This window comes from Theropithecus gelada, chromosome 9, assembly GCF_003255815.1.
Source record: "Theropithecus gelada isolate Dixy chromosome 9, Tgel_1.0, whole genome shotgun sequence".
NCBI classification, from domain to species: Eukaryota; Metazoa; Chordata; class Mammalia; order Primates; family Cercopithecidae; genus Theropithecus; species Theropithecus gelada.
In genome coordinates this window covers 15,452,388-15,468,403 of record NC_037677.1, presented here as the reverse complement: position 1 = coordinate 15,468,403, position 16,016 = coordinate 15,452,388, and the positions used below count along the sequence as shown (strand labels likewise).

At 36.2% G+C, this 16,016-nt stretch overlaps 1 protein-coding gene across 11 annotated transcripts in view; it reads right to left on the bottom strand.

The window, feature by feature from the left end:
• Window positions 1-16,016, bottom strand: part of PARD3 (par-3 family cell polarity regulator) — a 720,507-nt gene that overhangs the window by 212,108 nt on the left and 492,383 nt on the right. For all 11 annotated transcript variants that reach the window (XM_025396019.1, XM_025396023.1, XM_025396022.1 and 8 more), the window contains one exon: window positions 10,979-11,206. In XM_025396019.1, coding sequence (XP_025251804.1) covers window positions 10,979-11,206 — 228 coding nt within the window. The remainder of the gene's footprint in view (window positions 1-10,978; window positions 11,207-16,016) is intronic.

The window sequence follows — 16,016 nt, the reverse complement described above, 5'->3', positions numbered from 1 at the left end:
TTGTATAATTCCTGTATGGAAACCTCCTTTCACCTATACTTCCAAAGCCCTCTCTTTGTACAATCTTTTATTATTGCACTTCTCCTATGATATCACATACATGTCTCCCTCCCATTCTCTAAGCTCTTCAAATGAAGACTGTGGGGCAAACAGCAGCTGCTCATAAATGGCTGTGTAAATGAAAGACTTTTGGTAAGAACTGACTTGTGACTTTATCCTGACCAAACTTTATTTAATTGCCAGGTATCACCATTCCTCTAGCTTTAGAAAAATGCCTACTGTTCTCTCATCAAGCCTGACAAGACTAGCCACAATCTGACTACAGTAATACGAGGTAGGAATGCTCATAGTATTTGGTTTAGCTCTAATTGGTTTCTGGTATATTTTCATGCTATTATTGTTAGTGCTATATGCATCATTTAATAGATTTTGCGACCCTCTACAATGTCTGAAACTATAAACAGAAAAATGAGCTCAATAAATGTAAATGATTTAGTCTTCCACAGCAACCATTATCATAAATCATGAATGGAACGATCAGTAGTGATTCTGTTAGTTTTCTGCCTAATAGTTTTGGCAGAAGTTCAAGGGGCATATGTCGGCTCTTGGCTTGGGAACAGAATAATGGCAGTGCCTTCACAGCTCACTATATGCTGAAGTCATGTTTGTTGCCAATTCTTTTCATATTCAAAATAATTTTCTGGTGTATGTAATGCAACTTATTTTCTAAAGTATGTTAAATAAAGTTAGTATGAAATCATTTATTAGCTTCAGGTTTTGTAACCTCATTTTATAAAATTAACACTCCTACCTCTGTTTCCTGGCCCAAGCCAGAGGACTCTTTAAAATGATACTTGCACATTGGAGGATTCTTTATACTTGTTCTGAACATTCTAGTTTAGATAATACATTATCACAGAAACTCTTCTGGGGGTGTACTGATTTAACTAATCCCTTTGAATGCCAACTAATTAAAAATATTTAGCAATATGTAGCTTCATATGTATAAACATAAGATGTTCTTTTAAAGTACTGAATTATATATACTTCAAATTCTGAGATTATTTGATAGAGAAAAATCTTTATCCTTCTCCTATGCAGAAATATTGTAGTTTTAAAAGCTCAAATAAATTGGTTACACATGCTTAGTTTTTGAAAAAAATATACATATTCAAAGTCACTGATATACTAGTCAGATTTTAGGTTTTAAAATAAATCTGTACATTTAATACTAGCTTTATAATTAGGTACATAAAATGTCTTTATTCCCTTAAACTAAGAAAACATATGCATATAAACAATTTTTCAAGTAAGAAAAGTACTAGTAATATATCAGCAATAAATGGCTTGATCTATTGTGTTCAGACAGCAAATTACAAGGTAAGAACTAATCATAAATCTACATTTAGATAATGTACTATTTTAAGTGCTATATACATTTCTTGATTTTTTCTCTTTGATTTTGCTCACTTTGACAGATTATTTGTTTTCCTTTTGCAGAGAGCCCGCACAAAGAGAGATGATTATCTCCTTCCAAACAAACAGAACTTTGTATTTTTGACAACACTTCTGCCTGTTTGAACCTGCTCTATGTACTGAACTACCAGCTACATTTCCATGTGGTCACCTATAAAGACGGGCACTTTCGAGTTTCTTTTTTTAAAGAAGGTAGAGCAGGAAGCTGCTTATTTCTCTTTAATGTGGCACAGTCATTCTGCAATTAAGACATACCTAATTACCATGTTTTCAACAGATGCAAATGTAGCTCAATTAAAATTCTAGTCCATGCTACAAATTAAGTCACTCAACTCTGAAAGGTATCATGTTAGGACTGGATCACCAAGAAGTTTGGAAAAGATCAGGCTTTACGTGTTAATGATGATGGAGAAAATGACTTTGGGTTTTCATTGAAGCACAAAGTTCTGCAGCTTCTGCCATAAATAATCTATTTCTATCTAAACTTTACAAACATTTTACGGTCAAGGTTGATTCAAAGCCTCAAGGTCATTAGAGTTTATTTTTTTCCCTCATTGAGAAGTGATGCTACTGTTGATACTGTAATGATTTCTGTTGGCTGCTTATCCAAAATCCATTTCTCCCTTTATTCTTCCTAATAGAACTGAGTCCAGGAATGCAACTTAGCCCCAAGGGGTGAATTCATTATTAACTTTATGGATGCCATACCCCTGCAGATTTGCCAGTCCAAGGTTATCAGACCAAGAATGGCCCCATTGGACTCAATGGACATATTCCATGCTTAGAGAGAGGGCTCATTCCCTTCTGTTGGACAGGAGTAAGACAGTAAAAAGCCTGTGAGTCCTAAAATTACCCTGTGGATAGCTGAATTATGGAATTATTTTGTGCGTAGCTGACTCATGGATAGCGGAGCAGAAGGGGCAGAAAAATGTTGGGTCTTTGGAGAAATCTCCCTGAAGCTACCCAACTCTAGAACTCAAGTTATGCAGGAAAATGTATTTCCTTATTGTTTGAGTTGTTCTGAGTTGCACTTTCTATTACATACAGCTGAAAGCATCTTAAGAGGTATATCACATAAAGCAAGTGTTAGAGCAGCTGTGGAGTATCTATTGTGTTATTTGTCCTAAGTGTATAATTTAGCAATAAATATCATTTTAGGTAGCTCTGGCAATTTTACTGGATTTAAATAATTTGTTTAGATTTGCTACTAGATTAAAATGAATTGTTCAATAGGTACAAATAGAGATATACAAAATGAAAATAACCTAGTATTACTTTTTATTTAAAACTCAACAATACTCTCCTCTGAGGCAGAGGCCCCAGGAAGCATCATTAAGTACTCACTGAGCAATTAAATGAAGGACTGAATAAGCAGCCAACAATATGAAGAACTGCCCTTTGTTGCACCCGATTAACTACAAACTACCTTAGTATTAGGAATACTTAATAATAGGAACACAGATTCTTGAGTAATTTACAATTTATATTGAAAGATAAAGGATGAAATGTAAAAATTCTACACAGGATGACTCAGTCTTCACAAGCTATATTCTTAAAACAAAACTTTTAAGTTAAAATGAGACATTCAAAACAGAAAATTTCACTGGATTTAGTAAATCCACTGACCACTACCAATTTCTATTAGTGTTAGGTAAAAAGGTAACAAAACTAAATGAGGACTGGACTTTCAGTCACTGAAAACTGCTGCATAGGAATCAAGAACGTTGGGGACATAAATATTGTTTTTACTTCTTATTTTGGTGGAATACTTTGACTTTGGAAGAGAAAGAAAGATGTAGGAAATGAACAGCTAGTGATACACAGATGGTGTCGAATAACAGGATCTGCTGTTCTGGACTCTGACTTTTAACATTAGAATGATGAGCTCTTGGCAGCAGAAAAACTTAGCTTTTTCTGAAAACCAAAAAAAAAATAAAACCACACACACACAAAGCTGGCATGAAACAGGAAGACTTTAGAGCTTTTAGACTAATACATGGGATGAGAATAATAACTGATATGATGAAGACTGTGAGAAGGTAAAAAGCTATGAAGGAATCAGGTGACATTTATTAGTGATATTGTAGAGTGGTTTCAGCAACTGGGAGAAAGTTCAAACAGATGACTCCTCAGACACTCTACTCTAAAAATAGCTTTATTTCATTTTTAAGAAACCTTTCAATACATGTGGGTGAAAGAAGAAAAACAATAGAATCACTCTTTTAAAGAGTTATTACCAAAAACCTTTCTTCACTTTTACTTGACATTCTAAACTTCTCTTTCACCCACTCCCACCCCAAAGGAAGCAGGTAAAATGCTCCCACAGATAATGGTAGAATGTCACCTACATTATCCCTCCCTTCCCAAGACAATGTTGCAGAGCAGTCACAATGAGGGTCACACCCTCAATTTTCTGAACCTTTGCAAATTCGCTTTTAGTGTCCAATTGATTTTAACATTCAAATGATGGCCCACAGTGGATGCTGTTTTCTGTCCATGGGGACAATTTAAAATGAAGCCGAAGGCTTTTTAAAAACCAATTCTGACCGAAAGGGCTGGCTACACAATCGAAATGACAGCATTCCTAACCCTACATTTGGAATTGCCACTAAGAATTTTATTTTAATCAAGGAGTGAGCTTAACGTACACAACATCTGTTTGAACAACATGCAAACTATTATTTATGGTCAAAGAAAGAGATTTCAGGCCACTGCTCAGACTCTTTTAAGTGAAACACAAAAATTAACAGCACAAAAATGTTTCGAGATTATAAAATAGTGAATGGCTAGCAATGCTTTATTTTGCTTTTGTGTGTGTGAGCAATCAGAATGCTTGCTCCCCAAAAGCGAGTGTTCTTAACTACCATGAAACATAATCTATATTGAGTGATCCACAAAAATTTCCTGATGTTAAAAAAATACTTTATACTAAAAAGTTTCGGATGCACTGTGTAGAATCAGCTGGAGCTTGAGAAAAACCAGATTGTCAGGGAAAAGTTTCTTGAAGAAGGAAGATGACAGTATAATATACACACATTAGAGGGTTGGGGGAGAAAGAAGATACACCTCATGAAGCATGCACCGCATGGCATGGGCAACAGTAAGCACGGACACTTGAGGGGCTATGAGAGTCAGAAGGTAACTGCAGAGCTCACTGGGCACATCTAGAGACAGGTGGCCCAGTTGGGAGACACTACTAATACCTTCTGATATTAAATAATGAGGGTCGGGCCTGGAGTGGAAGTAAGGGGTGAAGATTAGACTACATGTGGAAAGATTAAGAAAGCTTGGTAATGGAGTGGTGACACAGTGAGATGATGAATCCAAGTTTCTGAGCCTGGAAGTGCTAATGAGAGAAATCACATCATCATCATCCATCTTTGTGTGCGAGACACTAAGCCCGTAAACAGTTTCTTCCTTTGCTCTGGTACTGCCAAGCACCATCACTCACCTGGATTATTGTTCTGCTATCACAGAAATGAGCTCCTTGCCCTGACGTTGCTACTTATCCCATCCCGATAAGCCACCCTCTACCCCAGAGTCCCAACAATCATATTATTTTATTTGAAATGCTAGTAATTTTAAATAATCTGTGATCTGCTCTCTGTCCACATCTTTTTCTTTTTCTTTCTTTCTTTCTTTTTTTTTTTTTTGAGATGGAGTTTTGCTTTGTCGCCCAAGCTGCAGTGTAATGGCATAATCTTGGCTCACTGCAACTTCCACCTCCCAGGTTCAAGCAATTCTCATGCCTCAACCTCCAAAGTAGCTGGGATTACAGGCATGCACCACCACACCTGGCTAATCTTTGTATTTTCAGTAGAGATGGGGTCTCACCATGTTGGCCAGGCTGGTCTCAAACTCCTGATCTCAAGTGATCCACCTGCCTCAACCTCCCAAAGCGCTGGTATGACAGGAACCTACATCTTAAACCTCACTCCTCACTATGCTCTCACTTGCCCCATACGCACCAACCTAACAGAACTACTGCAGCCCAGAGATGGCTCCCCATTCCCTATGTTCCATATTTCTCCGTGCATCCAGTTGAAGACTCTCAAGCAGTAACACTCAACTCAGCCAATACCTCTCTTCTGGAAATCTCCTCCTCTACTTTCCTCTCCTCCCTAATTCCACATCAGCTGGGCACCCCTACACCACCCCCTCCCCAGGGTCACACTAACCTACACTCTACCATGGAACTGAACCACACTCCTTATCAAGTGCTCATTTATCCACTGGGTTGAATCATCCCTCAACCCTGAGCCCTTAGGAACTAATAGCCTAAATATCAGACTTTAGGTATATACTTCAATACTGTGCAGTAGTTTTAGCACAATGGGCTTTCCTGTTTGGAAGTGTGTTTCATATTCTAGAAAAACCACAGGACTGAGAACTAGAAGACATGTATTCTAACATTCAGTTCCTCAGTGTAATCTTAGTCAAATATATAAATATTATTTCCTCTTAAAAAATGGGGCCTGGTGCAGTGGCTCATGTCTGTAATCCCAGCACTTTGGGAGGCCAAGGTGGGCAGATCATGAGGTCAGGAATTCAAGACTAGCCTGGCCAACATGGTGAAACCCCGTCTTTACTAAAAATACAAAAATTAGCTGGGCATGGTGGCATATTCCTGTAATTCCAGTTATTCGGGAGGCTGAGGTAGAAGAATTGCTTGAACCAGGACCTGGGAGTTGGAAGTTGCAATGAGCCAAGACTGTGCCACTGCATTCCAGCCTGGGCTACAGAGAGAGACTCTTTCTTAAAAAAAAAAAAAAAAAAGTTATAAATGAGGATTGTATCATTCAAACACTTCACTTCAGATGTGAATATTCATTGCACTTTCTGCTAAGTTACATTTTATCTAGAAAAAGAAACGTAAGGAATACTTTCAGTTATTTCACAACCATACACCCACACTATGATCAGAAACCTCCTAAAAATTAATCAAAGCTCCTTTTCTTAAACTGCAGGTTAAGTATATGTATTATTTTATTAGCATAAAATGATGTGATAGGTTATTCTTAGCATTTCAGAACAAGTATTTTTATAGATCAACATCCAATTATCCACTAAAACAGATTAACAAATAGGAAATAGACTTAGTTTGCATTATTTTTGCTGAAATAGGTGGTGATGAAAGGTGGCTAGAAGTGAGTAGAATGCTGAGAGTAGAAAATCTGAGATATCAAATGCAATATGTTATTTCATAGCTAATAAAACAATAACGAAATTCCCCTGGAAACTTTCGTATTAGTTGATTTAATAACGTAAATTCAGTTTCTTCAAATTTCATACTGAAAACCTAAATTACGTGTATTTTGGAGCAGTGCTTTTCTCCTATCTCCTAATAAGAGCTCTACAGGAAAGTATGCAAGCTACCATCTTCATGTTTGAAGATAATGCCTTCATGTTTGCAAGGCACAAAGTTTGTCACATTTAAAATTCTGAACTTGAATGTATCTTAAAATCAATAGGTACAATTAGTAGGAGATATTTAGTTTTGCTGTTTCACTTCCTCAACCTTATCAAAGAGCTGTTTCAAAACTGAGTGCAGGGCTTACAATTTCTGGTAACTTCTAATTATGAAAAAGTAGAATTAATGTATTTTTTAAAAGAAAACAAAGCAATCTTACCGCATGCATTTTCTTGGTAGCAATAGAAACTGATTTATCACGGGGAAAGTAGAAGTCACTTGCTGAGAGCCAGGCTGGGTATGTAATTTGCATAGAAGAGGGAGCAGATTGTCAATGCCCTGACCTGTCAAACACAGGTAGGGCCTCAGAGATAATGGGTCCCAGAATACAAAGCTCCATCTTGATCCAGACAGACGCACACAACATGGAGATGCCAGATGGATTAAATGAGAGACAAAAATGCTGGCTTCTGCCATCTCCACAGGAAGAATGCAAGTGCTGCAGAAGATGACAGTTACCAGATACCACATGGATCCCACCCCAGTCTCTTGGCCCCATTGCTGTGCCCATGCCATGATTTCCACACTGCTGAGAAGAGGCCAGCCTGTTCAGTGCCATGAATACAGTCACTGGGGAGGGGCTCGACCCAACTGACAAGAGCAATCAGCCATGCCTACGCCTACGTGTCTTACTTGTAAAGAGGAAAAGTGCCACATGATGGTAGAAACCAGAGCCTGCAGCATGGTGGAAGGAGCTCTCTGTTCCTGCTGACCTCCATAACTAGCTTTTACACGATGGCTCAGTCTCTAGCCACACGTTTCCAGGGTGCACTGCATCCTCAGGAAATGTCCCGTGTGACAAAAAGACCGTCTGCCTAGACGACGGTCCTCTTTTCAGATCCAGGTTCAAGGGGGATGTGGCTTTTTAATTTCTATGGGCAGCTGTAACTGAGTCAGACCATCGGGACAAGAAAGAACCCACTTCCCCTGAGGCCCACTTAGCACAGACAATGGAGGATGTTGGACATGCAGCCAGGGGACACATAGCTAAGGGACACGCCCAGAAAGGCAAAAATGCAGGGGCAAAAATGCAGGAGCACAGCCACAGAGACAGCAAGTCCAGAGACCTAGCTGTGCAAGTTCACAGGCCAGATCCTGAAAATGGTGTGGTTAGGAAACCGAAGGAGGGCTCACTAAGCCGGCCTTCTTTCCAAAGCTGGAGGCAGAAAGTGCCTTTGCATCTTCAGTTTTACATAAGCTGATAGCCTAATGACCACCAGCAGTAACACCACGTTTGATAGACAATTTTTTTTAAAGAAAAACAAAGAGCTTGCTGAGGTATTGAAGATCTAGTAGATACAAGGTCCAGTGTGGGATACCTCACTCACCCACTCATTGATTTGGCAGACATTCATTGAATTCTATGATTTGCCAAGCTTTGTGTTTGGTAAAGCAAGATGAAAACAGATAGGGTGTTTTCCACGTGGGCCTCGCAGAAGGTGAGGGGGTTAGCACGCCAGATGTAGGGCAGTGAGGGGGTACATAGAATCATGGAATGTTAAACTAGGAGGGACTCTGGGAACCATCTAAACCATCTAAGCCAGAACTTTTACAACTTTTTCCTAAATACTCAAAAACACTCTTTTTAAAAACTAAAATTTACAAAGGATCCCCATGTACAGAAGTGATTAAAACAACTGTCAAGGTTGGTGGGGGGCGGGAGAGGGCAGGGGAAGGAGACGCTGGTGGCCTTTCCCACTCTCCAAATCCACCGAGGTACTGCTCCTGACCAGAGATCACAACACACCAATTGAAAGTCAATGATTTAGTCCAAATCTTCAGTTTTACAAATGAAGAAATTAAAGCTCAAGCAGTTGAAGTTTGGACTAAAATCCCAAATTACTTAGACGAATGTAGATAAGGATGCAAGTCACCTGAATTCCACTTCCGTGCTCATTCCACCCTATAAACACAATTTCAACGACCAAAATTGGAAAAGTTTGGAATTTACAATAGTTGCCTTTCATTTGCCATAGGAAAAGTTCATAAAACTGTTATGCAAAAAATAATAAAAACAGGACTGTTGAAAAATACCACATTTGGTGGTTGTAGGTGCAGTGTGTTTTAGGGCACCTGCCACACGTATATTTCCCAGGTCTTGTCCAGAACTTTATATTTGGTTTGCAAATTGTAATTTGTCTATCCATGTGTTTCATTTCACTTTTTTTCTCTAAAGGACAGATACATGAACGAACTTTAATATATGTTATTTCTCATTTTAAGAAAAATAAGTTTACATAGGGACAAAATCAGATGTCCACGTTGGTGGGACACTCTGAAGGCCATCTCTACAGAATTAAAAATATACCTTATATTCATATGTATTCTATCCCATTACATTTGATATGAGTGACATATTGTAAGAGCAAACTGCATTTTTTAAGGAAAATTAGATAACATTTTAACCAGAACAAGAAAAAAGTTCAAAAGCATCACAAATTGTAGATACTTAAAAAATATATATCGAGGGGCCAAAGCATAGTAATTTTTGATTAAATATACACCCAAGATAGAAGCAAGCACTATAATTGTCAAGTAATATTGATTAGGATGGCAAGGAACCATTATTACAAAGGGAAAAAACTCAATAGACTCGAAAGCTCATATGACTCAGGATCTTGGAGACCAGGTTTGGCAGCAAAAATAGGAAATATGCTCTTCATCCTGCAAGAATGGGCTGCATATATTTGTAATCACTGGCTGATCATAGTGAAAAAACTGTCTGGATTTAGATGGAGAATCAGGCGGAGGTGGAGAGAAGTGTAGCCAATCCTCAAAGTTATGCTTTGCATATTACGTTATGACAGAAATATTCATCTTCTCAAATGCATTATATGTATAAGCAAAATACGTAAGTTTTTCCTTATTCTCAAAATGTGATATTTGTTACTTAAAACTCTTCTTCCCACAAAAGTCTTTCTTAGGTATATGTGATAGAAGTGGTCCACTCAAATGTTGAATTGCAAGTAATTTACAATCCACACACATTATCTCTGGTCTCTGCTTTAGCTTTATTCTGTGGTCCCTCCAACTATTCTTACAATAGTTTGATAGGTGAGTCACATTTGAGGTTAAAACACTAAAAGGTAAATTAGTAGTTATGAACAATGTAAGATAATCAACAATTTTCACTGTTAGGACTCCTAAGCCATTTTGCTTCTTAGTAAACATATCAGTAGAGTTTTTCCATTATTTTTTAATAGAATGGTTACTTTAATATAATAAATGTTTAATTCTCTGGAAGGATATATTTGTACCTATCTATAAATTTATTTTTTCTTCAATAAAGCATGGAAAATATTCATATTAACCTTTGACTTTTAATAATCTTGGTTTTAAATATTTTGCAATTTCAAAATATACACACACAAATATAGCTTGCTAGTTATAGGAAAGCAAGAGTAATTCCTGAAAGCAAAACAAAAACGTGTTTTTAAGATCACAGATTATTACAGATATTCAATGGAGACATCCTATTAGGGATACTACAAAGCAGTGGTTTTCAAACGTTTTGCACTCAGGATGACTTTATACCCCCCAAAATTATTAAGCACTCTAAATAACCTTTTTGTATGTAGATTATATCTAGCAACATGTACTGAATTAAAACCGGGAAAGTTTGAAAATACTACTTTTTAAAAACAGGCAGCTTCGTGTTAACAAAAATTACATTTTTACCAAAAAATACATATATTCCAAAAGAAGTGAGAACAATGGCACTGTTAAATATTTTTTCAAAATTTTTAGTTTAATATTGGCCTATAAGACGGATTCTCATATCTGCTTCTGCATTCAATCTAATGTAGTATTACATGACATGTGGCCTCCAGAAGACCCCAATGTATACTTATAAAAGAATGTGAGTAAAGGGCAAATAATATTGTCTTCTTATTATGAAATAAGAGATTATTAGACCTCAGAGATCTCAGAGATTCCCCTGAAGAGTCTTAGGAAACCCCCAGGGCTTCCTGGAGCTCACTTTAAGAAACAGAGTCATTTTAATTGTTACTCTTTCAGCCATTATAAACTTACAGGTCTCCATGCCTTCATCATCATCATCTACCACGGGTTTATCGTAAGATTTGTCGATGGCAGCTCTGAAGCTCTCATTGCATCCCCTGCCTCTGATTATCCGTGGCCGTGGGCGATGGAAAGGAATATCCCCATTCAAAGTCACCTCGGCAACTGCGGTCTGCAGACTCTCTAATGAGCTTGACTTTTTCAGACCCAGGGAAGGACCCACATCTCTGCTGGGAGAACCTGGGAGGTTTACAAAAAAAAGTGTTAGTGTGAATTAGTGAAAATTATGTACCTGAATATGCACTGTGGAAAACTTCAGGTACATAACAATTATTTGCTCAATGATGAGTTCTGGAATGTGGATGGAAAAGACAAAGAATAAATGAAGCAACAGTTGCTAATTTTTATTTTTCCCAAATTTATATTAGACTTGGGCTATTTTCTCTCTTTGCATTAGGAAAACCTCTAAGTCATTACTTTTTAAAAAACATTTCAACAGGTGAAACTGTTGTCAAATCGTTTTGCTCCAGTAATAGAAATAATCTAAAAGAACCAGAATAACCTGGAAGCTCCTTTGAAAAGCAAGGGAAGATGAGAAGGAGGATAAGGTAAACAACCAAGAATAAGTTTTGCACTTAATTAAAACCTTTTTTTGGCAATTTAAAATTACTTAAAACAGAAGTTAGACATGCACATCAATGTGCTCTGTCAAGGCTCTTCCTTGCTAAAGTGCAGACTCACAACACTGCATAAGGAGTAAGACCACGGGGGCCGACATGTCACCAAAACAATTAGGGCAACCTGGCAGCAGGTTGGGAAATATGGATATTCCATAGAAAGAGTAACACAAGCTTTGAACAGAAACAGATTATGTAAGGCCTCTCTCCCAGAGGGAAATAAAAAAGGAGAGACTGGATATGAGTACTTCTAGCTCTAGGCCTGGGAATAATACGTTTGAAAAACAGGTGACGGAAAGAAGAAAGACAACTTAGCAATTAACAAGAACATTTCATGAGGATGACAGGGACAAATTCCGGGAATTAAAAATTTGGCTCTATTTCCTGAGGATCTAGGGCAGAAGGACCCGAAATAATACCAATAGTGCCAAGCTGTGGAAGGCAATCAAAACTGATTTCTTTAACCAGGTAAGACAGCCTCATCTATCACTGCCTGACCTGACACTCAAAGGTAGACTAATTTAGCTTCTGGATGACTGAAATGCCAGCTCTGCACCACCACTTGGGCAATCCAGGTTATAGAACTGGTTCTTCATGTATACTATTAAAAAGAAGGTGAAAAAAATAGAGGGTAGGAGAAACAAAATAGTTTATCTCTGCATGGGGTCATCAGCCCATATGTTGATCACGTTATTACCCAGAAGACAAATAGTTGTGACACAGGCTTTTCACAGCTCAGAAAATAAAATAGAATTAAAATTACACTGAAAGACTCAAAACAAAAATTAACTTTTTAAGATTCATTGAGGTTAAATGAAGCTGTTTTAGGTAAGGATAGATATGTTTAAAATGTTGCACAAACAGGAAGGCAAACACATGATTCTAATGAAGAAATAATACTCCACAAATTGTTGTGCTGGAAATAAAAAGATGTCATATTTAGCTTTCTCAATGCGGGTTTGTCTATATTTCTTTATTTTATGACAAAAGTTCATGAGATTTATTTCTTTCAATGAGATCAATCTTACTTTTTCTCTGGGTAGCACTACAATTTTCGATAACTGCATTTTCTAAATTACTCATAAAAGTCATGTCACGGGAAGGAAAATGAATTTTGTTCCAAAAACCTACATAATAAGAAATCAAGGAATCAAAAAGAATGGGAAAAGATCATTCCTGGGCAGGGATATTTACCTTTATAGTTCCTAGAATTTGCACTGGAAAGATCTTTTTGTGAATAAATGCCTATCAGTTTTCATAATTTACCAGCTATATTTGGGTTCTATAAACACGTATTAGGCAAATATTTGGTGCTTTCTTGGGTTTATTAAGGATATGTGTATGTGTGTATGTATTTGTATGGGAGTATATATCATGAATAAAGATTTCATGCTTCCAGAAAGAATTCTCATAAAAACATCGTTTATATATATTAAGCTTTTCTTTATGTAAAGTTAGCTGAAATTTTACTTAGTGTACTGAGAGCAATAAAAACTTAAATAATGAATTTCAGGAATGGCATTAGTGTTCATTAAAATTGAGTGTCCCTACAGGCAAACTTGGAAAGAAAAACAAAGGTCAAAGTATAATTCAATAAATGATAATTGTGTAAGTTCTATTCAGCGCTTACCTGCCTATTCATTTCCCTAAATTGAAAACATTCTGAAATAACCTTTTGGCAAAATGTTGATCATTGTGGATGGTGGGCCCTGAGTTTGTGGAAGGTCAATCAACTACTCTCTGTATATTTACGTAGAGATGAAAACTTTTATAATAAAAAAAATACACAAAATGTCAATTATCTACAACTTCTGAATCTGTAACACAGATCAGCAAACCAAGAGTCAAATGTGGAAAATTTTACTGGAACACAGCCATGCCCATGTATTTACATATTGTCTATGGCTACTTTCATTCAACAATGGTAGAATGTAAAAGCTGCAACAGAGACCTAAAATATTTACCATCTGTTCCTTTACAGAAAGAGCTTGCTAACTTTCGATTTATAACATGAGCAACATACATTTTAGTACTATATTTGACCAAGAAACTATAACAAAGATTTTGAATGATATGTTAGGATTTCTCAATGAAGTTATTAAAACCCCTAATACATTGATTCAGTCAAGTGCCTTTAGAAAAAATTAGAAGGATTCCCTAACAATACAAACTTAGCATTTTACAGTAATGAAAATTGAAAAAGTCTTTCTGTATGTAAAATACATGCAAAAGATTGTCTTTATCTACACCATAAAAATCAGTATCTTTTGTCTTAATTTTAAAACAGTATTTTAAGCTCTTACTTTACACAAATCTTTTAGGTCATTAGCATACTTTGCTAATCTTTATATTTCAAGAATGAAACCATTAGAAATCCAATTCTCTTATACCTGTTCTCCCTTGTTATAATTTGGGGAGAAATATTTATCCCCAAAATATGATACAAGATTCCTAAATCTGGAAGAAAAAAAAAAGAGGGAAATCATAATCATACTATTTTCCCAGATCTGGTTTTTATTCCTACTTAGTAATATCCCTGTTGCCTGGAAAGGGAGAGGGAGAGGGAGAGGGAGAGGGAGAAGGAGGAGAGGGAGAGAGAGGAAGGAAGGGAGGGAGGGAGGTCTTTTGCAAGGGGCAGAGGGAAATATAATTCAATTTTCATTATGAAAGGCTTATGGCTAGGTTAGACAGATGCTCAATGCTAAGATGCCACTATGATTCTCCCAAAAACCTTTGGACTAATCTATAAAATCATAATCTTTCTTGAAAAGTCAAGTGAAGTGACGAAAGAAAGATAAGTGAAAATCTTTTCACCATCTAATATTAGAGGACAGGGACATAATAAAATATCTACTTTAGGTATTTTATTCATTTAGATGTAAAATCAACAGACCAAGTATTTTGATATCTTTGTAACAACTTTTTGCCCCAAGATTTTCTAATTTAATTTGGTAGAATAGACTGCACAAAGTGCAAAAAAAAAAAAAAAAAACTTTTTCTCTAGAATCTAACACTTTAAAACACAAAAGCACAGTCTGATTTTTGATTAGACTATACAATCTGCCTTGAAACTTATGTAATGACTTTCCATGAAAGTTATCTAATGCATTGAGTTATAACTTGTATATCATTATGTTGTAGATCACAATAAACTGTCCTTTTCCTTATAGTAGCTGTGAGTTGGTTAAATTAGGTATTTTTCTTATTTTACCTAACTGATATTGTATATGAAGTCAGGTCCTTTAACCTGAGCAGCTCAATTTGGTTTTTATGACTATTTAGTCGGATCGGGGTTGTTGCTTGAAAAGTACGAAATACTGCTAACTCTAAAATCTACTATTTCACATATGTGAACTATCCCATAACATTTCTCTTTAGCTCTGATTCAATAAACTTTAGGTTTCATAAGAACAACAAACAACTGAGTAAGGGCTAAGGCTACAGTTAATTGCCTCGCAATACAGTTAATCTTATGATTTATTAGATGTATTTTTTACGACCTATCTTATACTCCACTGAATATAACTCCAACCATGTCCACAATAATTTTTACATATATATGTGGGATATACATTTTTTAAGCACGCTAAAACTAATTTACTACTGCAGGTTAAAAAGGCAAATTGAAGCTAGTTAGTGCTAAGTACTGTAACTACATCATACTGGATACAGATTAAAACACTATTCCAAACTTATGTCATAAATGGTCAATTATACAAAGCATGTTAACTACACTTAAAAGACTTTCCTGTGATTACTGTCATACAATAATAACATAAAAAGCAAAATCGATGACTATAATACAATCCCAATTCAATATAATCCATTGTTTCTATGGAACAATTTAACAGTATTTTAGAAGTAATGAATTTAGAACAAGCTCACAAAGTTAAGATATGAAGCCATATGCATTATATAGTCTAATACAATGTCAGGTTAACTATAAGCTAATTCCAGCATCAATAAAAAGAATAAGCCTTTCTGAATGACTAATGATAGCAATACCAGACGTTGTCCTACAATGAAAAATATTTATATTGGCACTACTATCTTTCAAATCAAAATCACCACTCTGAGAATCACTTTTGGGATGTTAACCTAGACATCACATAGATGACTTAAAACCTAGGAGTCTACCATAACAGATCATGTTTGCAGGATTTTGACTTTTTAAAAATTGGGATAAAACATCTTTACATGAATATAATTAAGAAAATCTAGGTTGTTTCTAGCCTTTTTGAAGCAGTAAATTATATTCCTATTTAGTAAGTACACCACTGATAAATTTCTACTAACAGAAAATATTTCTTATGTAATTTGATTTCTCACAATGAAAACATCTGTGTAAGACTGCAATATGTATGTTTACATGG